Below are 27,727 nucleotides of genomic sequence, written 5' to 3' on the forward strand. Positions count from 1 at the left end.
CTACCCTCCTTTTATTTTGTGCACTTAACCCTTCTGCTGGCAGAGCGCTTGTTGCTCAACGCTGTGCGTTCCAGGCCCCCCTGGCAGTAAAAGTGTTAACACCTGAATCAATGCAAAGTGATTCCATTTCTTGTTACTCTCATTTTATCGGGCGTTCCCAGCGCTTTTCTTCCGCCCTGCAAAACTACAGTGTCTTTCTGTGCGTGCTCTACAACATTTTCTGGGGGTTTGGAGGAGGGGCGCGGCGCTTACAGAGGCCCCGTGCGCTTCCCCAAAGCATTTAAATTAAATGCCGGGGCAGCGTGCGAGGCCTCTGTATGCCTCCCTTACCTTGTCTTTGGCGGCTTCTTGCGACGTGTCGCCATGGCAACGCAGCGTCAAATGACGTAGCTGGGACTGGTTTGTCATGGCAACGTGACGTCACATGACGTTAGGTGATGCCGGACAAAAGGTAAGAAAGGAGCAGGCCGGGGAGGCGAGAGCGGTGGGGGAGAGCAGGCGGGGGGGGGGGGAGGCGAGAGCTGTGGGGGAGAGCAGGCGGGGGGGGGGGGGGGGAGGCGAGAGCGGTGTGGGAGAGCAGGCGGGGGGGGGGGAGGGGGGAGGCGAGAGCGGTGGGGGAGAGCAGGCAGGGGAGCAGAGACTAAAAAGTGTGCGCTCCACTGCTCTACAACAGGAGTGACCAACTCCTGTCCGCAATGGCCACCACCAGGTTTTAAGGATATCCCTGCTTCAGGTTCAATTGTTGACTGAGCCACATGTGCTGAAGCAGGGATATCCTTAAAACCTGACCTGTTGAGACTGGAGACTGCCCTTGAAGACTGGAGTTGGCCACACCTGCCCTACAATATGAGTTATGCTCCTTTACGGCTTTTTTGCATTGGAAAAGGGGTTTTAAATAAATAGTATTGATTTGACATATTTCCTTAAAACAATGCAAGAAAAATGGTGTATCTTTGTCTACTTTGCGTACTTAATATACAATGAGTTGTAACCCAGACTGCACGTCGGTGCTCTGCAGTCTTTGGGAAAATTAGCGAAAATCTACAGTAATTGAAGGTAAATATTTGAGAATGATAACGTCTGTCCTCTCATGAGTGTGATCTTCCAAACCAGCACATGTATTATCGTTCGTCCAATTTAATTCTAGGATGTCCTCCAAGATGCAATTTTATTTGGTCATGTAATGGAGTAATGGTCTCCAAGACCGAGTGACTGAAATAGACTTCTGTATTACTGAACGTGCTGCAAACAGATCGCTACGCCAGAAGTAATGTTTCATTAGTTACTGTACAGTACTTCCCTACTCTCAGCCCTCTGCTGGAGAAACACAATACCACTTTAGAATAGTTTCAGCCATGCAATTCGAGTTTTTTCCACTGGTTATGTCAAATTGCTATACTGTGCTCAACTGATTTGGTACATGTCCTTTCGCGGCTTTTTGGGAAGGTAAATGTGCCTGTTTTTTAGCCTTTGTCACTAAAAACAAAGCATGATTGAGTAGAGCTTTCGCATTGCTTTTCATGCGTGTGCTTGAAGTTTTCTTGCATTAATTGATTGTGGCAACTTCCATAACCATTCATGTGTTACAGGCGTGTACAATATGCAGGGAAATACTGAAGGTTATTGAGCCACCATGGGTGTCTGTGGATTTGAGACCTGTTGAACGCCAATGGAATATAACAGTGTAGGTAGCGGCAGTGAGGGTCGTGTCAAGCCAAACCTCCAGTTCTTAGATCAACTCAAAAGCTGCCACTGACATCCTGCACCGTGTTACCTAGTTTATAAAATAATGTATTCAATCTAATATATCTGGAGTGGCCAACTCCAGTCCTCAAGGGCCACCAACAGGTCAGGTTTTAAGGCTATCCCTGCTTCCGTACGGCAGCAGGGATATCCTTAAAACCTGACCTGTTGGTGGTGGCCCTTGAGGACTGGAGTTGGCCACTGCAATATGTAACTTTTCAAGCAACTTCTGTAGGATATTTTAAAGACACTGTGGAATAATGACACACAAAATAATTATGCTGCCTTACGTTATATTCTTGCATTTCCTTTTTACAATCATTTTGTGGACATCATTTAAAAATAACCAGTCTTACTGATTAAAGAAAAATCAAGTAGCATTTGCTCCAGTAATCATTCAAATGCATATACTTTTCTAGCCTGTAAAGGAGAAAATAGGAAATTCGGGAAAGATTCAGTGACGGCTTCTGTGGGTGTCAAAATATATTTTCTTTGAAAAACATCTGGGAGAACAAATGTTTCAACTTAGTACGTGTGAATTGCAGAGCCAATATTTGACAATTTATGAGATCTTGGAAATAAAAGGATTTTGTTCAAAGGTTGCCTCTTCTTGGAAAGTTCAGGTGAGGCTTCTGCACTGAAGTACCCTGCAAAATACATTCCTCTGGTGGTTTAACAAGATATCTTAACCCTTTCTCTTCCAGTGGGGCCAGCACCATCATATACCGTCTTGATTAACCCCTTACGAGCAGAGGCGCCAGCAACAGGGGGTCTCGCAATGCCTTAATGGGGCCTCAGGGAAGGAGGTTAGTTCAGACGTTTGTCATAGCTGCAGCTTTAAAATAATATTATTAAGCAAACCACCTTTTCAATACCGCTTTTAATTAAAGTTGCTCCCAATAGAGAGTTATCGGTTTCTAATCCATTATAAAGCACAATTGCTTTCATATTTACATTGTCCTTGTGCAAAATAATAATGGTTCTTGAAAACCATCCACAAGTTGTGTGTGTAATTTGCAACATTAAAAAAAAAAAAAAACCGCTTCAACTGCAGCGGGAACGCTGAAAATTGGGATTCAATTGCCGGTATAGAAAAAAAACTTTCAATATAGACTTACTTTAAAAAAAAAAAAAAGTGAGCTTTCTACTACTGTATAAAGTTTGCAAATACTTTGATAGTTTGTAATTTAATTAAGACATGCAAGTTCAGAGGAATAACTTAACTCTATACTGTTTAAAAGAAGAGAGAGACCCACCACCTAATTGTACCTGTAAACACAGCTTCGACTTCTGGGAGAATTCCGTACTGGAACCTGCCAGTTGGGCCCCAGCGTCGCATATAACCGAGCCCTGTTAGCAAATTTAAACGTGAGTTCTAAAACTGTGAAATGAACCCAGAAAAGAACACCCAAGAAAACATGCAGTGACAAAGCAAATACGTCAGGAATTTGTATAGCCATTTAACAATATCAGAAGGACAGCTTGTCATGGAAGGCAGGGCATTCATTTTTACTCTCTCTTGTAGAAGATAAAGTTACAACTCATTTCAATATAGCTATCATTTTATTATACAAGTATAATGCAGGATACATAATTAGAGCTTAACTGATATGTTTGTTTTAAATGTCTGTTCAACTAGAAATGTACCGTGTATACTTTTTACAGTAAGTTTTGCTAACATTTTGGGGGGTTTAAGTTGAGGTCTTTGGCATTGCAGATCTCATTGGTACATTAACGTTGAAGAGTAATGCGAACTTCTGTGTTTATAAATGTAACAAGTGCCCCGAGAGTACTCACTATCCCGTCATGCTTAAAAGTGAGAGCTGTGGTCGAAAAGCAATTATTTAAAAAGGTGACAGGTGTAACATAGGGTCACTTCCCACTAGCAACACAATAGCAATTTTATAAAATTGTATATTTCACCTATGGGAAAACACACTTTGCTATGCACCCTACAATACTGGAATAGTCTGTGGATGTGAGAAATGTTTATAGCATATGAGACAATGTAGGTAGCACTACGGATCATGATAGTCCAAACCTGTCCCAATATTAACTCTATATAAATGCTTGCAACATACACGCAACACAGGGAAAATACTTAGGAAAAGACAAGGGGACATGTACTTAGTAAAAGTTTAATGGTAAGTTTATTTGTGGTTCCAAATAGCAAACCTAACCAAGTTGCTCTTAATCTTATGAGGCACTCAACCATCAAGAATGCACTCAAGGCTTTGATTATAAAGTACAGAAATGCCCACAATAAAAGCACTGGTTCTCTTCCAGCAAATCCCACTCAAGAATCAGCCTTTTTTTGATGTTAGATTAATATATTTCCAGTGTAATTGTGAAATCTGTGTTTACAGTTAATGCATTTTATGAAGCAGCAAGAAATAGTTTGTAACGTGGCAGGAGATGGATACAGTGAGAGCTCTGGAATTTTTGAAACACTAGTACAGTACATGATTAATACAAATCAGGCAGCAGCTTTGGTCAAATGTGTAACAACAATCTCTTTAGCCACAAAGCATGTGCCTTTTTAAGTTGGCATTGAAAGCCCCCCTTGTACACCTAGCAAAGTTGTTAGTGACAGCATTGACAATGTATGAAAGGGGTAAATCACAGTGTATACTGTATATGCTGTTGCTTAAAATACCATCTCATTAGTGAGGCCTATTCCTGTTCCTTATATGTAGCTCAGGTTTGAGCCAAGCTTAACATTTGAACAAAAAAATATATATAGATAAGTTGTGTCCGACTCGTTTAACACAGATGGCCCTAATTACTCATCGTTGCCAACAGAATTTGTGGTGTGAACTTGACGCATGGAAATCACATATTATATTGCGCCTGTGTGCGCCTATGTTTTAACCTTTTCTTTTTCCTCCTTAGGCATCGAAAATGCTTTAAAACTAGAGAATCAGTGCACACAGACGGGACGTGCCTGGTACACACGTTAATGGTATGTACTAAAAAAAAAAAAATGATCTGCGCACCAACATTTTATTTTTAATCTGCGTCAAAATCGCTGCAAAGTAGAACATGGTGTAAATCATACAAAAATCTGTGTATAGTGTTAGCACAGTATTACGTTGCTATTTATCAGCACCACAGACACCAGGATAGAACAAGTACACACACACACGAGGGACAGAAGCACAGTCTCACCTCTCTCCTGCCCGTGCTGCTTCCTCCTCTGCTTGGCCCCGCCCCCAGGCTCCTGATACCTCCTCTTGATTGACTGCATTACCAAGCAGCCAATCAGAATGAAGGAAAATGCCCAGCCCCCTAACAGCCCTGCTCTGGGAGAATGGGGAAATCCTGCAGCACCTTTTGATCCTGCTGCGGAACCCCAGGGCAGGGCCGCGGAACCCCAGGGCAGGGCCGCGGAACCCCAGGGCAGGGCCGCGGAACCCCAGGGCAGGGCCGCGGAACCCCAGGGCAGGGCCGCGGAACCCCAGGGCAGGGCCGCGGAACCCCAGGGCAGGGCAACGGAACCACGGGCAGGGCCGCGGAACCCCGGGGCAGGGCCGCGGAACCTGGAACTCCGGTTGGGAAACACGGATATAGCTGAACAAAGTGTATTGTTTTCACAGTATGGCGATTATAAATAATATTACACTAATAGTGTATATTCACCAATACTAGGTATACATAAAAATACACACAATTTTGTTTTCGTCCAAATTGTATCAATCAGGAATTCCACACCATGCAATGTCATTTTTCATGTCAAACTAAGAACTACAGTACATACAATGCACCTTTTTTGAAAGTACTACTCTGTTACTTGTAATACTTTTTAGCACAAAAATGTACAGAAAGACATTTCAAATATGATCTTAGTACATAGGCTCCGATCACTAGTCATTGATCAAATCTCACAGCATGTGTAGTCAAAGCAAAGTTCTTATAGAATCTCTTGAAACGTTACTTCCATATTGTATTAATATTCATGTATATGTCCCAGTGGTTCCCTCTGAGTCGCCGTTGTGGTAATTGGTTCGTGTCTCTCTCACTTCATGTATTTGCATTGTTTCATTCATTATATATGTGGGGGGCAGAGTCTCAAAATCCCAAAACGAAAAGAAAAAAAAACCCCATATTGGTTTAGCCATTATCTCTTAAATCAATGTAAGGAAAAGTTTTGTGGAGATCAACATGCATTTCATATTGTACCCTTCAATCGAATATACCGTATTTGTGTTATAGGGCAACCCTGAATATAAGGCGACCCCCTAATTTCAGTAGTAGCTGGAAAGAAAAAAGTGTATTTATATATTCTCTCTCTCTCTCTCTCTCTCTCTCTCTCTCGGTGGAGCTTCCTCTGTTTTACCCTCGAACACCTGACTGCTGATTGGCTCGCAAAGTGGGCATGGCCCGATTATAAAGGCGAGCATGTGCTTTTTCAGTTGCCTTATAATCACTTACGACAATGTGATCTAACTTTGAAATGAATAATTGATATCGATCCTCACATGAACTTACCCCTCGTTTTGGCGATGCCAGTACGTGGATTCATTACACAAACAGCTATTTCTACAAAAGGAGATTTAAATCACGATTGATATTTGCATGCACACCACGCTGTGTGCTAATGAAACCAGTGACATCCACAATACATGTTAGATTTGGACAAAGGCTGTTTCCTCAACGTCCTCAGTAACTGAGCGTGTTAACATTCGAGGATTGAATGGATATAAATCAAAACCTTATTTGGAATTAGAAATATGTTGCAGATCCTACTAGTGTTGCAAACATTATAACCTGCATTCCAAAGCTGCCATGGCGAGTTTATTAAATGCGCCACTCACTTTTTTTGTCCTACATCTGGACAATCTACCCTAAAATTTGAGACCTAGGATAGTGTGTTCTGTGACATCTCTGCGCTTCCGTCCTTCGTATTTCAGGTTGGGAGATTATATTTTGCCTAGTAGCCTTGATCTAAAGTTAAAGGAGCAGTTCCCCTTACATAATAAGCGAAATACAAACGAGCAGGGTGCTGCAACAGTGTAACACTTTCTATTTGCAGGCTATTGATGAATGCATGCGCAGGGGCCTCACCGAAACCGCACAGACAGAGAAACTTGTTACACTGTTGCGGAACCCTGCTCGTTTATTTCTCGCTCCAACAATAGACCTGATTGTCTTAGTTGAGCGCTCTCAGGGGGGGGGGGAGGGGGTGTCTGGTTTAGCACATCCTGATCTAACACTGATTGCACTGAAAGTTTATGGCTGGCTGTATACTGTAGTCCTACTAGAGGTATAGTTAGGGAACGAAGGGTAATAACCCGTAACTCAGTAGTTCATTATCTCAACCTATATTACAGCCATATATTTTTCAGTCAACCATTACTGTGTGCTTTATGTAGCAGAAATGTTTTGTTATATTCTTTTATTGTTCTGGATACATAGCGATCAGTAACACTCACTGATCTGACCTACAGTACCATCTTGTCACAGCTGATGGGGCTCTGATCCCTGATTACCACCTACAAACCTCGCTGGCTCACTCGTGCATGAATAAGGTTTGGGGTTAGTGTGGTAGTGTGTCTCCTACTGCACATGATAGTATTACCTCCGGTGTGAAGATTTAAGTGGCTACTAAGATTTCATTCCTACGTTATCCTCGGGAATATAAACCTACTTGTTCTGCTGATATAAACTGAGCAGAGACTTCTTACACTTGAGCAGCCTCTCGCACAGGCTTAGTTATTGATTTATAAAATGTTTTACCAGGAAGTAATACAACGAGAGTTACCTCTCTTTTACAAGTATGTCCTGGGCATATAGTTATGATGACAAATAATACATGGTTACAAATACATAGTTACATAAGTGAGCAGGGTATACATTATATAAAAGACATTGCATGCACAGTTAAATATAATATATATTATAGGTGTATGTAACAGTATATAGCAGTATACGTGATTCACACAGCGGGCAGCTGACATTCATATTACCCTTTTACCTTATTTGTGGTCACGATCTTCAGCCTAGCGCTTCATTAATTATACTGCACTGGGCTTATATTGTCTGACCCGTACTAATACTAGAGAGATCGGCTCCTACTCTTACAAACTGCTCAGTTTGTAAGGGCCCAACTAAGTGTTCACCGGGCATGCTATACCATCCATAGATCCTCGTAGGCTGGTGATCGCAGGGTGCACTATTCAACTAAGTTACAGTGCTCAGATATCACATAGAACCCAATAGGTTTAGTGGTTATACCATTTACCCCCTGTTCCCCTGACAGTGTGGGGGTATTAAGTATACTATTCTTGTTCATAGGATAGACTTAGCAGTGACAGTCTTACCCGGTCCACCATAGCGATCCTTATTGACCCAGACTGCTCACCAGAGCACTTTTAATAGGATCACATTCGCGTCCTGTTGTTTTTAACACTTATTATTTTATTTTATTCAATGTAGATAAAATTGTTTTTTATTAATCCCAGACCAGTGGCAGAGTAGCAGTGGTCTCCCAGACCAGTGGCAGAGTGCCCACACTGGGTTCCTTTCTCTTGTTTACTGTTCATACTAGTTTCACTTTACCTACTTTTTTACCCACCATAATTTTTTTAGTGCCTGGTTAAACGGACGGACCAGCTTCACGTTGCAGAGCCAGCAACCAGCCTCGCACTGATGTGACCCGAAAGTTCGAACTCTCTGTCTGTGAGTGGGTTACTGGCTCTGCACTTCTTTAGCCCAGGCTGTGCTGACAAGCTGTATAATGTGGCAGGGGTAGGGGTCTATGTTAAAATGGATAAGAAGTAAAAGGTGACACACTGTGCTCATTTGCATGTCGTTACCCAGAATCCCTGGCTGCAGTGGATGCACTGTTTGCTAAGCGATAATGGGGGAAGACAGCGTTGCAGACCTGTCTGAGACATGCAAATGCACCACAAGAGGTAGTTTTATTTACCATACACTGTACGTGCAGGGTTTTTATCTTTTTGTTTTTTATCCACCAGAACTTTTTAAATGTCTGGTTTTACCTACTGTACAAAATCTGAGCTGAAGACTGACATGCCTAAATATGTGTATGTTAATCAGATTTATAATTAGGGCAAATATTCGATAGCCATGCGTAGCACTATTTCATGTTCAGAAGACACTGAATGCATTTGAGGAATTAATGAATTTACATTAAACAGACTTATACTTATGGTAATTCTCTTGTCTCTAGAAACATTTTTGGCAAATTGTGATCTCGAAGTGTGGATCATCATCAGATTTAAAATGTGAAGGCTACGGATTAATTAATTTTAAATCATACACTCAAAATCTCATTGCATTTAAACCTGGCAACTTTTCATCTTATTTTGGTCATTTACACAGAGAACATTTTTGGTACATACCTGTCAAGTCCAGAAGATGCCTCTTCACTGAATTCTGAGCTTTCACTGCTCCCTGAAAAACAGGAAATATATCAATCAACACAAAGTGTAGGAAAATGACAGACACAAAGCACGATTATTAAGGGAGAGGGAGTGGCTCAGTGAGTAAAGACACTGGCACTGAGTTTGAAGCAGGGGAACCTGGTTCAATTCCTGGTGTCAGCTCCTTGTGACCTTGGGCAAGTCACTTTATCTCCCTGTGCCTCAGGCACCAAAAACATAGATTGTAATCTCGACGGGGCAGGGACCTGTGCCTGCAAAATGTCTCTGTAATGCGCTATGTAAAACTAGCAGTGCTTTACAAGAACATGCTATTATTATTATTAAGATGTGAATAAAGATTCAGATTCAAGACCGTTTTCTTTTAATGCAACGTGTTTCAGAGCCCTCTATAAATTAAAAGGCTCAGTTTGTAAGAGCCCCACCAAGTGTTCACCTGGCTGCTGAATTCTTGCCTTTAGTAGCCGGATTTACCAATCATAGTCTTTCCAACTGTAACTAAGGGAATATCGGAGGATGCTTAAGGATACAAATTGAACATGGTAGGGAGAGAATTGTGCCTTACCGCTGTAGGAATCACTATTACTCAGGCTCTTAGTGCCAGCATTGTGAGTAACATATCTCACTTAAGTTCTGGTGACCAATCATGGTCATTTTTTCTGCTCAATTTATTGGTTAATTTTTGTTTATTTAATTATTTCACAGTGTGTCTCTCTAAGGCTGAGTCCATACAGCCTTCATCAGCCCGGAGGCGTGCGCATCACCCATGTGAAGCGGGTGCGTTTTTAGGACATGGTAGATGCGCCGTCGGGGGGCGTATCTAGGGGCGTGTCTGACATCACAGAGCTGGTTCGCCCTCAATGGGCGAACCGCTCACGTGACCTGCCAGTCGCAGATTCAGATTCAACTGATTCCTTGCGCAACGCGCAGTCCATCCTGCTGTCGCACCTGCGCGGTCTATAGACGCGATCAATGCCTTAAGGCAATGTGATCGCGGTCTTCGGCAGCATGGACAACGCCCAAGTCTTCCACTCCCCCCTTTACTTTATTCCATACGTCATGAAGATCCTTATCAAAACTTGATGTACATACAACTATACAGATCTGTGTGTTATGGCAGTGTTTCTCAACTAGGGTGCTGCAACCATCTGGGGAAAAGCACTCTGCACAGCTAGCCCATCTCGCGCTCATGGAGACTGAGAAGCTCTGATGTGCTTCTACTCGCTCTTCTCTCTCAGCCTGGGACAGATGAATTAAGGCAGATTGCAGCCTCCCTGCCATGAACATGGATCGTGTGATGGAGAAAGGTGATGCATGTGCTCTGTGAGAAGGGAGTGGTTTGAGAAGAAGGGTGGAATTTGCTCTGACAGAGGGGCAAGGGGGTAAGTGGGGTGTGTTGAGAATAATGGTGTGTATGAAGTGTGTGTGTGTGTGTGTGTGTGTGTAAAAGTGGGAGAGTGTGGTGGGTTTGTGCATGTGAAGGTGAATTTGTTGCGTGCGAGAAAGAAGTGTTGTGTGCAGTCTGAAGAGTAGGGGTACCCAGAGTCTTCAAAATCCTCCAGACGTGCCTGTGCTCAAAAAGGGATGAGAACCCCTGAATCATGGACCTGCCAAGCCCTGAAATCTACTCTTTAAACAACATTGTCTTGTTAAATTAGGTCTCGTCAAGATATGGATTAACTACCTCATTTCCATTGGAAATATAAAACACAAAGGTGGCTTTTCTGTAAAACCATAACCAGCACATTCTGTATTATTCAAAGTAATAACAAACAGCATTTTATCATATTGCTGTTAACCACACCAAGAGCATAGCGCTAGTGCCTAAATATACAGGACACGTAGGATTAGGTTTGCTCTTTAACATGCAAATGGTCCTTCACTCAAACTAATGGTACTCTTACTGGGTCACTGATGCATCAGGGCGGATGGTAAGTGTTGTAAATGACTAATGATTCCACAGGAAGGCAATTAAGTAAGTAAATGGAGTACTTTATTCGGCTTCATAGCAGCAAAGAACCCAAGAAGCAGTTTGACAGTGCAAATCTACAGCCTGACTCAGGCATGAACTCTCCTTTCACGACCTTACTTAAAACATCTCCCTTTATTTAGCATCTTACTAAACTGAAACTGATACATGGCTTAAACTTACTATGGCTTAATAGTTTATGAAATATTACCTCCATAACTGATGCATAGGCCAAAATATCTCAGTTGGATATCCACTTGATAAACCATTTTTGATTAAAATCTTATTAGTGTTTAGACTAATTTAGAACAGCACCTGAACTACATCTCTACTCACAGGGAGTTATTAATTACATTAAAATGTCTGTGTCCTGGTTGCCACTATTTCAGTGTAACGAATAACCCCTACAGTGACAGACAAGTTGTTTTTATTGGTTTGTCATTTTTCATCCACTCTAATGTTTTTGATTGAACAAATATATCGCCCTTGCTACCATTGTGTATTTCGAAGTTCTCCCTGTGTTGTCTCATTGTGCAGTTCATTCAACGTCTAGCATGGGGTCTGTTTAATTTAACATAAGATTGGTGGTCTTCAGCTCACTTGTAAAGACAGGTATATTTGCAATGTATTCCTACAAGGATCGTTCACCATACCCGGTGAAGGACCCTAAGGAGGTTGGAAAGCTTGTAACATATCAACTACTTGTTGGTCTGTAACAGGGACTTATCACTGTTTGAGAGAAACTGCCTCTAAATCCAGCAGTGTGCTGCTTAATTGCACACAGGCAATCAACCCGACTCCACCTGGCTGATTAGGAATCTTAGATAAAGCCTGATGTGGGAAGCAGGAGATATTCCTTAGCTCACATTTGGGCTGACAGGAGAGCAGAAAAGCCTGCACAGAGACACTGTCTTGAGTACAAATGCTGTGCTGAGATCAAGACACCCAGAGACCTATATTTCCTGGACACAGAAGACCCAGGAACCTGCCAGAGACTGACATGGAGGGCCACCTGCAAGTGTACTTCCTGAGACTTTGGAGTGATAGGCTGGTAATGGGAATATCCCTCCAGTCCGGCACTAGGGTCTGGGGAAGTAAGTTAGCCCTTACAAAGGGATAGGGGTTTGTTATTTTGTTGTTTTTGTATGTTTTGCCTGGATAAATGACCAGGCTCAATAAAGCCAAGATATAATTTCACCCTAATCAGTCTCCATTAAATGTATCTGCACACATCTCTTACATGGTCCAATAAAAGGTATCATACCCCCTCTACTCCCTCTCCCATCTTTGTTACTACATTCCTAGAAGTATACATTCTACCTCAGGAGTTCCCTACAGCAGTGGGTTTCAACTTCAGTCCTCATGTCCCACCAACAGGTCAGGTTTTAAGGATATCCCTGGATTAGAACAGGTGGCTCAATCAAAATGACTGGACCACTGATTGCGTAACCTGTTCTTACGCAGGTATATCCTTAAAACCTGACCTGTTGGTGGGACTTGAGGACTGAAATTGGGAACCACTGCCCTAGGGCATTGGTCAAAAACAGAGGACGATTCAAAAGAAGAATGTCGAGAAAAAACAAATACTGTAACATTTTTACCGTACAGACTCAAAATGTACATTTAGCACACCGTTTTCTGGCCTTATCATAGTTTTTCTTTTTAAGGTGACTAGCCTGAAACGCTTATTTTATTACAAAGCTACATCTTTAAAGTGGTACCGGACATATTGTGTTGTAGTTTGTTTTGTTGATTATTGGATAAACTATACTTTTAGGATCTGCCAACTAGATAAAGTAAATAACCAACGTCCCCCGGAACTCTGAAGTATCATGTACTCGAGTATCCCAGAGCTTTAGTATCGGCACTGCCCTCATCCCTTCAGTGGAGGTTTGCACAAGCTGAGCACCTTGCACTTTCTCCACAACTATTTGTATTGTATATGGCAACCCACCTCTCCTGAGCGATCGGTCTCTGTAGTCCCTTATTAGTGGCATAAAAAAAAGGGGGCGTTCAACAATTCTATCACACCTCCACCATCACAACATTAAACTTTTACAAATTCAATCTCCTACTTTCGTCTTAACGAGATATTAACATTTCTACTGGAAAACAACCAAACTTATTTCAACAATAATGGGTGGTATCAAGATTAATGGAATATCACTCCTTTGAAGTCATATTTATTCCATTGAATGTTATTTTTAGCCAGAGAAAGAAAGTCTCGGTCACCTAACTGCTAAGAATGTTACATTAAAATATTGTGTCTTAGTTACAGCTATCGTACGCTCTCACCAGCTGAAGAAATACCAGGCGTTATGTAGCGCATAGGTAATACTGTTTCCCACAACACTCTGTTTCCCCAAAGCCTATACAGTCTGGAAACACATCAGCATCGGTCTCACTTTCTTATCCCAAATGTCTCAGAAAATTATGTTTACTGGCAGTTTACAGGTCAGCTTCCGACCAGTCACTTTGTTTGGTGATCGCTTAAAAAAATATATATAAAATGACATTTGCGTTAGCCGAGTAGGTCCGTGTCAGAGAGGATGTGCAGAAGCAGGTCCGTAAGAAATTAATCTTTAGGGCGTGTGTGATAAGATCAAATGATACCAAACATAAAATATATACACTTGAGCACACAGAGACACTGCTTTTATACTGTACACTAGGGGTACTCATTGCCAGTCCTCAAGGGCCACCAACAGGTCAGGTTCTCATCGTGTCCCAGCTTCCGAACAGGTGGCTCAATCAGTCGAAGACTGAGCCACCTGTGCGGAAGCTGGGATATCATGAAAACCTGACCTGTTGGTGGCCCTTGGGGACTGGCGTAGAGCATCCCTGGTGTACACTGATCTCAGTCTCATTGGTACCTTTACATCAAACCTTTTAATGCAATGTAGGGAAGCTGCTTTCCTAAACGGACCCCAGATACCGCACGCTGCAGTATCATTTACAAATGTACCTCCGTCCCACTATGATATACCATCTGTCATACTATGAACAGGTTAAAGAACAAAAGGGATCACAAAGATAAGTACTTGCTCTGCACTCCTCTTCCAATATTGTTTTCAATGACATGCCCCGAAACGTTGTGCTATTACTGGTCTCATTTGAATACAAATAATCTGAGGATCTTTTCAACACGAAGAGTGCAGCTATTTCTCCTTCTTCCTTATTGCTGTGCAGAATAAAAAGACCCAAATGAACTTTCTCAGTATTGGTCACTGAAATCTATAGTACGTAATCTTTGTCCCGTATCCTGTATTGTTACAACGTATTATTTCTATCCCCCTGAAGCATAGTGCTGGGCTCACGATGTCTGGGGAACTCCTGGTTCAGGAGCACCAAGCCCAGGTGGACCCGGGAGTCCACCGGGGAAACAATATGGCCACCAGGGTCTAGGCTTGCTCAGGCGGCCAATAAAAAAAAAATGGGAAACGATGTGCCCGGGATTGCTGCTCCTTCAAGACTATGGCTTAAACAAATGTTGATAAACAAAAGAAATGACAAAGCGCTAAAATGAAGATGTTTTAATTTCCGTCAAAATGAATAACCTGAAATAAAATAAATAAAGCACTTACCTATGGAAATGCCATTGGTAAACACAGAGTTCAGTGTGTGATTCCTGACAGGGCTCTGAGAGTCTAGGACACTGTCATCCAGCAGGTGGCGTGGTTTCTCTGATGGAAATGTAGCACTCTTACTTTCAACCACACTGAACTGACACATCACACTGGGTAAATGGAAAAGAAGAAGCCAGATGTGCTTATATGACAATAACATGTTCACATTTCACACTTCATAGAAAGCCATTCATGTCACACGCGTTGATGAGTGCGGTACAGGTGAATGAGCCAAAGTAAAATGGGGCGCTGAAATCGTTTAGCTTGGCAGTGAAGAGGTTAAATGTGGCGGTAAACGCTGGTGCAGGGGCGGCCAACTCCAGTCCGCAAGGGCCACCAAACAGGTCAGGCTTCAAGGATGTCCCTGCTTCAGCACAGGTGGCTCAATGAGTGGCTCAGTAAATCTGACTGAGCCACCTGTGCTGAAGCAGGGATATCCTTAAAATCTGACCTGTTTGGTGGCCCTTGAGGACTGGAGTTGGCCGCCCCTGCACTAGGACACTTGTAACCCTGTCCTGTTTGTGTATTGCTGCCTGGTATGTAGAGTTTGTTATTTGCTAAACATTGCCACAATGATATCTGATTATTTCCGAAGCTTGCATCTCTGAGCTTCAAACTAGCATTAAACGGGAAGCGTAGCCGGTACAATTTAACCCCTTTGCTGCCAGTGCAGCCAGCAATGGGTCTTAATCTGCATCATAACCCCTTTTGCTGCCAGAATGGCTGGCTATGGCCATCCATTCTGGCAGCCAGGGGGTTAGGATACAGATATATAATGTCATACAGTATTGCTCTAATCTCTGATACAAATGGTTTCTGTATTTCACATCGGAAAAAGGGTTCTGCCGTTTCCCAGACAGGCCAGTTTCAGACATTACACAAACCAAAGTCAACTCCATATAGACAGCTCCCTGCTGTGGGTTTCAAACTCCGCTTCCTGGCATTAGTAACGTTGCTTTGACAGAAAATGTATATTAGTCAAATAAATAAGCGGGAAGGTGCGGAATCATCGTTCTGCCTGTATCAGAAAACATCACTCTATAAGGGGGGCTCTTTTTAACGAGTGGAAGTTATTTTAGTTGGGAAGCATAATGAGCTCATTGAAAAAGTTGCACCCAGCTGCTGTGCACATTTGTACCAGTGCCAGTGGGTAAGGGGACGGTGTGTTTAATCTCGTACGGTACTGTGATGTCCGGGATGTATCTCAACATTATCATGTTTCTTGATCTCACATGTAAAGGTTTCCCGGTGTTCATGAATATGGAAAGGCCAGGCAATCACCTTCAAAATGTAGCCTTTATTTAAAGTGGCAATCAAAGCGGGCGGTTTTTTTAAACATTTTAACAGTATTGAAGTATCCGGAGCTGAACCCCATTAATTTTAGCTATGGGGACCCCCTGCTTCCATAGTTACTTACCTCCAAAGCAAGTGCCGGTAGACGCTTCGCTCGGCTACCCTTGATCACATAATGGCTGCTGTTCAAAGCTCTCGCACCCTTCGGGCCAATAGGAAGCCGTGACGTCATTCAGTGCGGCTTCCTATTGGCCCACGTGACAGGGGGGCTTTAAACTTTGCCAAGATACCGGAACCCCCTGCGGAGGTCTGTATCTCGGGAAGCAGGGGGTCCCCGGAGCTGAAATAAATGGGGGTCAGCTCCAGATTTTCCATAAAAACCTCGCTTGCTTGGATTGCTCCTTTAATATGTTTAAAAATGTCAAAGTTGACTTTAAGAGCTACAGAAAATATACCGTACATAATTCGGGTACTTCTAGAGAAGTTTTATTTTAGATATATGTATTTTGTATAGACTGCCTATATTCTAAAAAGGGTGCAACCCGCCTTCAAATGTGACATTGGCAAAGGGATGTAAATGAAACACGAGGGCCCGAACCACACCAATGAGTAAAAGTGGTCCAAAATCCTTTTTCTATAATGTACTTTTTAGTTCCGGACTAGCTAGCAGCCAAAATCAAGAGAGAGAAGAACCCTATCCAGAGAACATATATTTCCAAACATTTGAAGGATGTCACATTCTTTTTGATTGATATCGAGGCAGCGTTAGTTGTTCCTACAAAGAAGTCCTTGGAGGGTGGGCCGCCGTGTTGGTCCTTTCTTCCATGTAATAACAAAGGAGGGAGAGGGAGTATGATACCATGTATTGGACCAACAAGCTTTCCAACCTCTCACGGTCCTTCATCAGGTGCCACTGACCCCGAGAGGTTGGAAAGCTTGTACCATAACTACTTGTTGGTCCAATAAAAGGTATCATAACCCCTACTCTCTTTCTCTCCTTTCTTACTGCAGGGAAGTCCTTTTAACTCATTAGCGCAGCAAAAAGTAGGGTTTTAAAGTGCTTCCAACAACTAAGAAAGAGAAGAGCTGCGACAGCGCTGAGCACCCACTTGTTTCCCAGGCTGTGGCTCTTCCTATGTCGGGATACAGGAGGTGTTGGGAGATTGGCTGCCACTGAAGCGTCTGGGCATGTTGGTCGCCTGCTGTATCTCAAAGTCGCCGTCATCTCCGCGGGACCTAACGATAGAGATCATCTTGTGCTGATTCCGTAACAGTACAGAGAACATGCTTCCCACGCCAGGGCGGACAAGTTTAACCTAACCCCTACTGTAAAAGCGAGCTGCGTCTGAGATTCCTGAAGTGGCAGCTTTACATACAGTGCCGCCCGCGTCCTTCAGTGATATAAAATGATTATACACAATGTGAATCGTATATCCCAACCTAAATGTTGCATAGTCTTACCCAAAGTTCCCCAAATTTTCTTTGGTGGAATCCATAGCTGCAAAAGTGGCCAGCAAGATTTATGGGTTGGTCTGTACTTTAGTGCTACATTACTAAAGAAGCAAAACATTCAAACCCTACGGTATATGTGTTTTGTTTTTAATAAACCAGTTCTGTAGCATATGTTAATACTTACTGAATTTAAAAGAAAAATGTAATTCTTATTGACATTTTTTATGAATTTTAATATACTGAATATCCTATGGTTGCTATAGCACGTTTTAACACCTCCACAGCAGTGCAAGAGTTTGGCAACAAAACATCACAAACGGGAAAGTGTTGCAATGTTCCTAGCAGGAGACTGTGGCTGAGTTGAAAGCTGTAACAATAGACAATGTTATTCTTAGTAATACAATGTTACATTGTAGCTGGTGTGTTACATTGTAGCTGGTGTATTACATTGTAGCTGGTGTGTTACATTGTAGCTGGTGTGTTACATTGTAGCTGGTGTGTTACATCGACTGAAGGATTGACTCAACAGCAGCCATTATGTGAAGCAAGAGAGCAGGATATTCGCTGATCTATCACAGGAGAACGGATTGATCAGCAGCTTAGGTAATTAGCCTTCATTAAAGGTACTCAAATGCTGCATATATTGAACCAAAAAGTAATAAAAGTGCGGCGAGGAATGCTGCTTTATTAATATATTGTTTAAATGCATCAGAGAAACGTAATATGAACCTCACGCTCTAGAAACATTTAGTTGTCTCATTTGATACTAAACTAATTTGATCTCTTGCCGATAGCACTAGAGAGTTCAATCTCCTCCTAAGTATTATATCTGCCAGCAACGTCCAGAACTACTGCCAGGACCCAATTTTTCAATTAACTGAAGTCAAACTGACTACTTTTTCTGCCTCTGTAACCCTTTGCCTTAGTGCAGTGAGGAGTTTCAACCATGTAACTGCTAAATAGGCTCGCAGCGTAGAGGGAAACGATTGTCCATTGGTCTCATTTATTAAGTCATCTCGAAGGGTTACATAGTTACGAGCCGTACTAGGATGTATTTCACCAATTAAACCAATTACTTGGCAGAATGGCCTCCCTGACTTTATTGTTACGGTGCAACATGGTAAGAAATAATAGTGATATAATATGCAGAGAAAATATGTTTATACGGCAAAAAGGTCTTCTTTAGGCTGAGTCTATAGAAGGACCGACAGCGCTGAGCCATGCGGACGCTCCGTAATGAGCCCCGTCATCCTCAATGAGGTCTTGAGAGGGGGCTTCCGCGAGCGTCCGCAGGCGTGCTGAGGCGCAGGGATTTTCAGCCGACATCAGAAATTGTATCTGAGCACGCTGTTGGCTGAAAACCTCCAATCACAGCGAAGCAGAATCACAACGTCGACGTTGGCGCTTCGCGGGCTATTGGCCCCATGACGTCAGTGCTCCACCTCCCTTTCGCGCACGCCGGCTCGCCTGCAAGTCCATACAATCGCTCCTGATCGAGCAGGAGAGCCTCAGCTTCAGCGCGGAGAAGCGCTGTCGGTGCTTCTATGGATGCAGCCTTAGATGTACAATACAACACATGAAGAGACTTGGGATGTCTTCACACCCTGTTAACACTTATAAACTTTAAAAGACATCACAACCTGTAACAAACCTACACATCTCCAGCACAATATGGCTACTAGAACACCATGCCGTTTGCTGGCTGTTGACAAAGTACAGTAGTAACTACTGTATATGAATAGATATTTTCTGTCCAAGACGACCGATGCATTAATAATGTTCCTGAAATATAACGATCTATTGCTTTCCTTTCTATTTTTGAAGCATTTCCTGAGAACACTATGCTTTTCCTACGTTACGAAACACGAAGTCGCTTGGTTAAATACACCATCTTTTATCTCGATGATCCACTTATGAGAACGGATGGGGTCAGTCACCTGACCATTTTCTGACACACTTCCTTCAGAATCCAAGGCTCCCTGATTGAGGACCTTTAAAAAAATAAAATAAAAAAAACATCCATGGAAGGAAGAAACTACACACTGATTCTTATTATTCTGGAGATGTGTGATTTTAGTGTAGCCATGGAATGAGCTGTTGAGTTTGTGTCTCGGCTTGTTTATGCATTGAATAAAGAATCTCATTTCTTACACTCAATGTGTGACTCACTCTGGCAAGCAGACTAGGAAACAAGCTTAAAGGTCAGATTTCCAAAAAAACACACTTTTGCTCAAACTGTTGCGGGAAACACATAAGGAAGAATTAAAGAATTAGAAGTTCACCAGCCCATGGATGACATCTAGTGACAGTTTGTCAATACACCCTTAACCTTATCAATAAACTGTGGAGCAACTTTCCAGCGCTTAAGATTTTATTCATTTGAATAACTTAAATAATCTTCAAAGGGCAGAGACTTCACAGCACACTTAATAGGGGGTTACCTTCAGGCCCACCGACAGCTTTCCCAGGGCCCAGGCCTGACGTGTTGAACTGATCCCCGGGTTGTTGAACGGAGGGAAGGGGGATGTGCTGGCAGATTGTTGACCATGTGGGGAAGGTGGGAGGAGGGAAATTCTGGCAGCCTGTTAATTGGGGAGGGGGAGGTACATGCTTCTGGTGAGTGTCAGAACCCTGGGCGTCAGGGGGAGGGTCCAGAAATTGGGCTCAGACAGAAGCCGGGTGCTACTTGTGGGATCAGCTGGCCAGGGCCAACTTCTGCGATCGGCCGGCCCGAGTCAGGGACACTTGTCCCCGCTTTACCCCCTCCCCCCCCAGTTATCTGCCCTGCTTACCATGTGCAAGAGGAAAGCATCCAAGCACATGGTCTTGCGTTCCCTGCTTACCGTGTGCCACATTTCCGACAACCTTCTGACTGTAAATGTTCAGATGAGCTGTGCAAGCACCATCAATAAATCCAATGTAAAATCTTTCATCTGATATATTGAGATACTGTTGCAGCTTCATGTGCAGGTTACATCTAGATGTTAAAGAGCACAGCACCAGATTTGTCAAATAAATAGATCCTATTTCTGCTGTGGGTATATTTGACTATAAACTCCTCTACCCACCTCCTTATATCGTAGCTGTAATTTCTTGCTATGCACCAACTCGCCTCTTGCGTTCTGTCTTCTTTCTGCCCCTTCTTTATATAAAGCCCTCTCCCTCCTAAAACCTCTCTCACTCACTCACTGCCCCACACCTCTGGAATGCCCTTCCCCTCAATATCCGACTGGTACCCTTCCTCTCCAACTTTAAGGCCCATCTTACAAAACACTTCTTTAAAGAAGCATGAGTAGCTCCAAACATCTCATATGTACCCACTATTTCCTGTTGCAGACACACTGTCAGAACACCCTCCTACCATTTCTGCAAGTTCTCCCTACAGTACTTGCCTCTTAGATTGTAAGCTCTCTGGGGCAGGGACTCTTTTTCCTAATGTTTACTTTTAGGTCTTAAGCACTTATTCCCATTATGTCACATTTATTACTGCTATGAAGTGCTATGAACATGGATGCCGCTGTACATAGAAGATATATAGAATATATACTAGGATGACCATTTATTCCCAGTGAAAAACCGGGACAACAGTCGTGCATGCACGAAAGGCCCACGCTGACCGCGCAGGTGCAGCTGGCAAGAGCCAATTGCGCATGGGCCGGATCGGCTCTTCCCGTCCGCGCATGCGCAATCGGCTCTTGGCGGCAGTGCATGCGCAGTCGGTATGGGCCATTCACACAAGCCCTGCTGGCAAGAGCCGATGGCGCATACGCAGGATCAGCTCTTGCCGGCCGCACATGCGTGATCGACATGGACAAATAAATTGTTGTCAGGACAATCCCGGAAAAAACGGGACGTCTGGTCATTCTAATATATGCACACATCATATCTCTGATACTGCTCTCTTGCACCAACGTTGCACTCAGAGTGACCCATAAATAACCAGTTATGTGGCCTGTTGCCTAATGCTGAGGTTTATGGCCATATATACTAAGTGGTGCGAAGATGTCATTTAGCACCACTCCGTAATGTGGCTCTTGTTGTGACCTTGGGTAGGTCACAATATCTCTGTGCTTCATACTTAGGCCGCGCTTATAGTGCGCGCAACGGATGACGTCACCCGTCGCCACCCGCGAAAGTTGTATTTCGCTTTGCAGCGACGTCGCAAGCGACCTGGCCATTGATTGGTTCAGAATTTTGACCGGCTTCAAAAGTTCGCTCCGTCGTGTCGTGCTTACTATAAGCACACGCAACGGCGGCAATACATTTGTTTTGCCGCGATGTCGCGTCGCCGGCACTATAAGCGCAGCCTTAGATTGTAAGATTTTGCAGTCAAGGAGATATTTAAGAATATATACCGTATAGTAATGTAACTCATTTGCTACCAAATAATCCTACAACGTGCTTCTTTGTATCAGATGTGTGTCAGCAAAGGAATACGTAATACTGATGCTATACATCTATCATCATATGCCCTACTGACCTATAATTAATTTGTGTCTCAGTTGAAAAAGCAAACAAAAAAAAACACAATGGCAACCATGAATTATAAATGAATGGAACATTTCAGGAGTTGTTTCGACAGTTGCTGAGTGAAAGGTTCAGTGTATCAGTGACAAGTGTGAAACAATCGTTTCTAACAAGTTCAGTGCATTAGACACCTCTTGGGGAGCAAGTTCAATGATTAATGATTCTGAGCAGTTACTGCAGCAACTCTGAGTTTTAATAATACATGTTGTTTGTCTTAATGTAGTGCCAAGCCTGTCATGCTGTTTATTTGAATATTTGCAATTGGAGATTCTAATATTGGTGTAATCGTTGTAAAAATCCCCAGTTTTAAAGACAGAATAATATTTAATATTAGTAGGTGTGTCACAGTGAAATTCCTCCGATACACAAATGGTCCCCGCCACTCTCTAACTCGGGTATTCCCTGGTAATTGTAATGTCGCTGTTTGAGGTGGTATTAAAACAGAAAGTGTTGTATGGAAGAGATTGTTCTGGAGTGGAACTCCAGCATAGAGTATGTAGCTAAACTACAGAATCCCTGCTTTGCTCTGGATCAATGCACTGTACAACGAATATAGAATGAGTGTTTCACTTGTCTAAATTAAACGTAAGGTTGAACTTTATGGACACAGTTCTATAGCAGATGAGGTTGCAAAAAGACCTGTGTATGAATGGTTGTATGGTTACCATATATAGAACAGAGCATTTACAGGATTGTTCGAGGAAAATAGAGGACTGCTCAAAGAGAAACGTGCATCCCAGCTCCTTTGCATAGGTAATAGAGCTCAATCACATTGCCAGGGCACAGGAAGTCTTGCAGGGGCAGAACAGCAAGCCGGATACCGTTACATTTACCTGTGGGAAATACCACGTCATGCTTTGAAGGTAAGGATTAGGAACAGCCACTTGCTATAGGTAGAGGCAATTAACTTCTTGTGTGCCCAGTTAGTAAAATATGTATTGCACGTGTTGCCAAATGTAAGAGGCATTTTCTTTCATGTTTCAAGGAATAGCTTTGGACCCTTCTATGTGCAGCACGGAACAAGCTATGAAACTAATGTGGACTTAAGTTTATACTTTTGAAGCTGTATCCTCCCCTGACCTTTTTACCCTCGACTTTCAAGCTGCATTACCAGGATCTGAACCCGTGAGGTTTGAGGGTGTTTGAAGTCCCTCCTTGCGGTAAAATAAGAGAAGCGGCCTGGTACTGCTTCACCAATGATAAATCATGGACTGCAATGGGTTTCTTGTAGAAGCTGGAAGAGGAGGGTAAGGACACTTGATGCCCCACAAATATACCACTGAAAGGAAAGATGCTAGCTGTTCTTGCCTCTGCAGCAAAATTTAGGGCAATTAGTGCATCTTTAACATTCAAAGGAGCAGTTCCCCCTCTGAGCACAGCAGAACTGTGCTAATTTCAGCTCCAGGGATCCCCCTGGTTCCTGAGATAATTACTGGCAAAGGTGCCACTGGTAGTTAAATCTCACGCAGACTGCTATTGGTTTAAACCTCCATTTTGTTTCCCCTGGAGGGGACAGTACCAGTGATTCCATCCTTTTTGAGAAGCGGCTCCATGAGTAAAGACACTGACTCTGAAAACAATGACTCTGAAAACAATTACACAGAGTTTGGAGCAGGGGAGCCTGGTTCAATTCCCGGTGTCGGCTGCTTGTGACCTCGGGCAAATCACTATCTCCCTGTGCCTCGGGCACCAAAAACAGATTGTAAGCTCTGCGGGGCAGGGCCTATGTCTAACATTCCTGTGTACCGCGCGCTATACTGTAATTGTGAAGCTTTGACTCCTGTTGGGAGAAAAGCGCTCTATGAAATAAAGTTATTATGATTATTATGATAATTCAGTGGTAAGAACCTGGTGCTGTAAGTAAGCGTGTTTCATCCCAGAGACCCCCCTGCTTCCCATCCCTGTAAAAAAAATAAGGGGGCAGGGGAAACTTCTCCTTTTAACGTTGGCAAGAACTTTGAAACCGGCGCAAAACAGTTAAGTTCGCGTGTCCAGTCTATTGTTTTCCTAAAGCTTGCTTCTGTGTGTTCCTGGTTACTATGTACACAAAGGTTGTTTCTGTGCGTTGTTACCTATTTAGGTTGCAAAGGAAAATATGAAAATATAATGGCTTGTTGAGTTAACCCCTGAGCTGCCAGAAGAGCAATTCCCAGCAATCCGCATCAGGAGTTTCCATTCTTGGGGAGACGAGCAGGTTTTGACTGTCTCGCTACACAACAGGGGTGGGCAACGCTATTCATCAAGGGCCACCAACAGGTCAGGTTTTCAGGATATCCCTGCTTCAGCACAGGTGGCTCAATCAGTGGCTCAGTCTTTGACTGAGCCACTGATTGCGTCACCTGTGCTGAAGCAGGGATATCCTGAAAGTCTGACCTGTTGGTGGCCCTTCAGGACTTGAGTGGGCAACCCCTGCACTACAATAGATATCACGGTCGTGTTCCGAATTAAAAATGCAGTTCAAAATAGTTCCAAAAATTATTATTTTTTAAATGAAAAAAGTCTTCATTTATCTCTCAACAGTACAACGTATTAAACACCGGTCACACTTTCTAATCATGCTCGCAAATTATAAAAACCTTCCCCCGTAATCCACAATGACAGCATGGAACATCAAAAGAGATCATTTTCATGGACTTCGGAGTCAAAGGCAGCTGCTCACATTTTTGCTTATATTAAAAAAATTTTTTGCGGGCGCCCTCTGTCCTTTTCATACACAAGTCATTTATTATCCCCGGGGCAATAAAATGGCCATTATATTCCATGAGAGCAAAGGGTATAAAGTGACCGCCCAAAAGTTCAAGTATTTGATTTTTCAGCTGGTAGGAGGCTGTCGTGGTAATTGAGGTACAATCTGAATATTTCAAATTCTTAATCGACTGTGAAATAGGAGCTTGGCATGCTTTCTGCACTGAATAATAGCAGGCAGAGAGAGGCACAAAAATGGTCGTGGTATTAATTGGTTTTGTGTGCCTCTTACCAGCATTAATCCCTTTATTCTTTTAAAGAAACAATAAATAAAAATACCACTTGTGAGTACATTTCCATGTCTCAGACAGGTCTTTCCCCATTAATCGCTTAGTTAACAATGCTTCCACTGCAGCTAGGGATTCTGGGTAATGACATGAAAATGAGCACACAGTGCGTCACTCTTTACTTCTTATCATTTAACACGGGTCTGCAACAGGGATTTATCCCCGTTAAAGAAAATGCCTCTAAATCAAACAGGGAGCTGGTTAACTGCAACAGGCAATCAACCAGACTCCACCTGCCTAATCAGAGCTCTGTGAAATAGTGTCATGTGAGACACAGGAAGAGGATTCCTGAGCTCACAATTGGGGCTGACCCAGGAAGGACAGACCTGAGATTCCCTAGTCCACAACTGGGTTGACCTGGGGAACAACAGATGTCTTGAGCTGCATAAGGACTGCAGGCTGACAGCAAGACAAAGGGGACAAGACCTCTAAACCTGGATCTGATACTGCCATAGCACACAAGGGTGCAGACCGAGGAGAGCAGAGAGGCCTTCCCCTACAACTACAAGAAACAGATAAGACTTTGTTATGGGGCTCGTAATTAGTTTAGCTACCCACCAAGTTAGAGAGGGCTGGACTACATGTGTAGATATTCTCCAAAGCGGAGTAGGCTTTTCTTTCGCTTAGTTTTAATGTTTTTGCTGTGTTAAAGGAACAGGCGCAATAAAGCCTAATTTTAGTTTCACTTTAAACGGTCTCCATTGCGTACCTCTGCACACGTCTCTTACAGGGACCCTATAAGCTTACACCTGCCGTATACACAGCTTTTCAGCACAGCCTGGGTTAAAGCAGTTCATAGCCAGAAACAGCGATAAAAAGAACCAGCGATTCCATCACGTCTCAAGTGGACAATACATCTGCTATTTTACGGGTAGCTGGTAGATATACCCAAGAGTCAATGTCAGAGCACTACACTGACCGTTTTAGCCTCAACTTGACAAACCGAGTCGTTTTGTACACGTTTTTAGTTATTCTGCCTGTGCTCCTCTTTTACCTGTAGTATGTGACTGAGTGATAAGGATAGTGTTTGTATAATGCACTCACAGAAGATAAAGAAGTTACTTGACACATGAAATGGCATTTTATAAATTATTCTCGTGAGTTGGTGTAAACAGTTTGAATGAAAAACTTGTGCCCCTAGAGGACTCGAGTTTCTTATGTTTGACGCAGGCGCTCAGAGTAATTAAATCAATGATGCGTTGCACGATACGGCTTTATACGTTAAGCGCTCTTCATTTAAGTACGATAATACCGGCTGGGCAATACAGTATGGAAACTTCAATGGGAGTTTCCATGTGGTAGTGCCTGATCCGCACCATAGCACTTCAATGGAAAAAAAAAACCAGACTCCTCTGTTCCAAATATTTTTTAGCCAAAACATTTTAGCTATATTTAAATATCCGCATTGACTTTCAGTGTTCAGTAGGAGGCAACATTGTTATTGTTTTTGCGGTGTCCATGACTGTTCAGGAATTGCTTAGGAACACAAATCAGAGCTGTAATAACAGAGCCCATCAGAGCCGTTAGGGAACCAAGGTACTTTTTAAATGAAAATGACTTAACCTGCGTATTATTGCATCACAATGTCTGAAAGACCACAATTCTCCAAGACAACATCTGCAGAACTAAAGCAATTACATGAACAGACAATTACAAATTAGAAGCAGAGCAGGGGTGGCCAACTCCAGCCCACAAGGGCCACCAAAAGGTGAGGTTTTAAGGATATCCCTGCTTCAGCGCTGCATTCAATCCACCTCTGCTGAAGCAGAGATATCCTTAAATCCGGACCGCTTGGTGGCCCTTGAGGACTGGAGTTTGCCACCCTGTGCACTACAATATATGAATACCTCTCACTGCTGTGTTCCGAATTAAAAATGCAGTTCAAAACAGACACATGGATAAAATGTCGCAGCAACTTATGTAATAACGTCATTGTCACGTGAATTGCACAGCTGCCAACTGAGCTTCTTAGAGAGGCCCATTTAGCTCTTAGCCGTGCAGCAGATAGAAGTCGGTCTCTGGTATGATATCATCTTGTTACTCTAATGTTTTCCTCTTTGCTGGCCAACGCAGTCAGCAACACCTTTTCTGGGCCAGCAGGCTAAGAAAACAAAGATGGGTCCTTCACGCACCCTTACACAGAGCAGTAAATGTAGTTTAGAAAAATACAATCTTCCTGCACTATTGCATTACAGAACGTAGCAAAAGGATCGCGGGGGGTTTAACTTCTTTTTTTTTCATGTTTTCCCCCTCTGGAAGAAGTGTATAAACATTTTAAAGAAGCAGTGCCGGCTACAAGGCCACTAGCCCTTCCCAAGACAAGTACAGCCATGGTATTGTGAGCTCTGCACCTTACAAATACGCTCCCGAAATGTCCATGCAAAGAAAAACCGCGTCCTGCCCTCGCTCGACCCCCTTTGCAGATGGAGGGGGACCCTCTGTTTGGCTGCCACGGGGTTTATTTGGAGTAACCATGCAGGATGATTCTGGTTACAATTTGGAAACCTCATGGGTTAAAGATTTCCTTGGGGTTGGAATCCGACTGATGTCCATAACTTTTGAAGATTAAAGTGGCCGATTAGATAGTTCTTCCCATTTAATATCTCGTTTATGCTTTATCCCCAAAGCAGAGCTGTTTGATATATCTCCAAAAACGTGTTCCCTCCCTCCCAATTGGAGCCA

General features: G+C 43.0%; 1 protein-coding gene across 6 annotated transcripts in view; it reads right to left on the minus strand.

The window, feature by feature from the left end:
- Positions 1-27,727, minus strand: part of RALGPS1 (Ral GEF with PH domain and SH3 binding motif 1) — a 423,133-nt gene that overhangs the window by 21,858 nt on the left and 373,548 nt on the right. For 3 of the 6 annotated variants that reach the window (XM_075579010.1, XM_075579011.1, XM_075579012.1), the window contains 4 exons: positions 17,144-17,270; positions 14,700-14,851; positions 9,108-9,159; positions 3,013-3,093 (listed from right to left, as the gene is read on the minus strand). In XM_075579010.1, coding sequence (XP_075435125.1) covers positions 3,013-3,093; positions 9,108-9,159; positions 14,700-14,851; positions 17,144-17,270 — 412 coding nt within the window. The remainder of the gene's footprint in view (positions 1-3,012; positions 3,094-9,107; positions 9,160-14,699; positions 14,852-17,143; positions 17,271-27,727) is intronic. The other 3 variants (XM_075579013.1, XM_075579015.1, XM_075579016.1) reach the window with 3 other exon arrangements.

The sequence above is a fragment of the Ascaphus truei genome, chromosome 21 (assembly GCF_040206685.1).
Source record: "Ascaphus truei isolate aAscTru1 chromosome 21, aAscTru1.hap1, whole genome shotgun sequence".
Taxonomy (NCBI): Eukaryota; Metazoa; Chordata; class Amphibia; order Anura; family Ascaphidae; genus Ascaphus; species Ascaphus truei.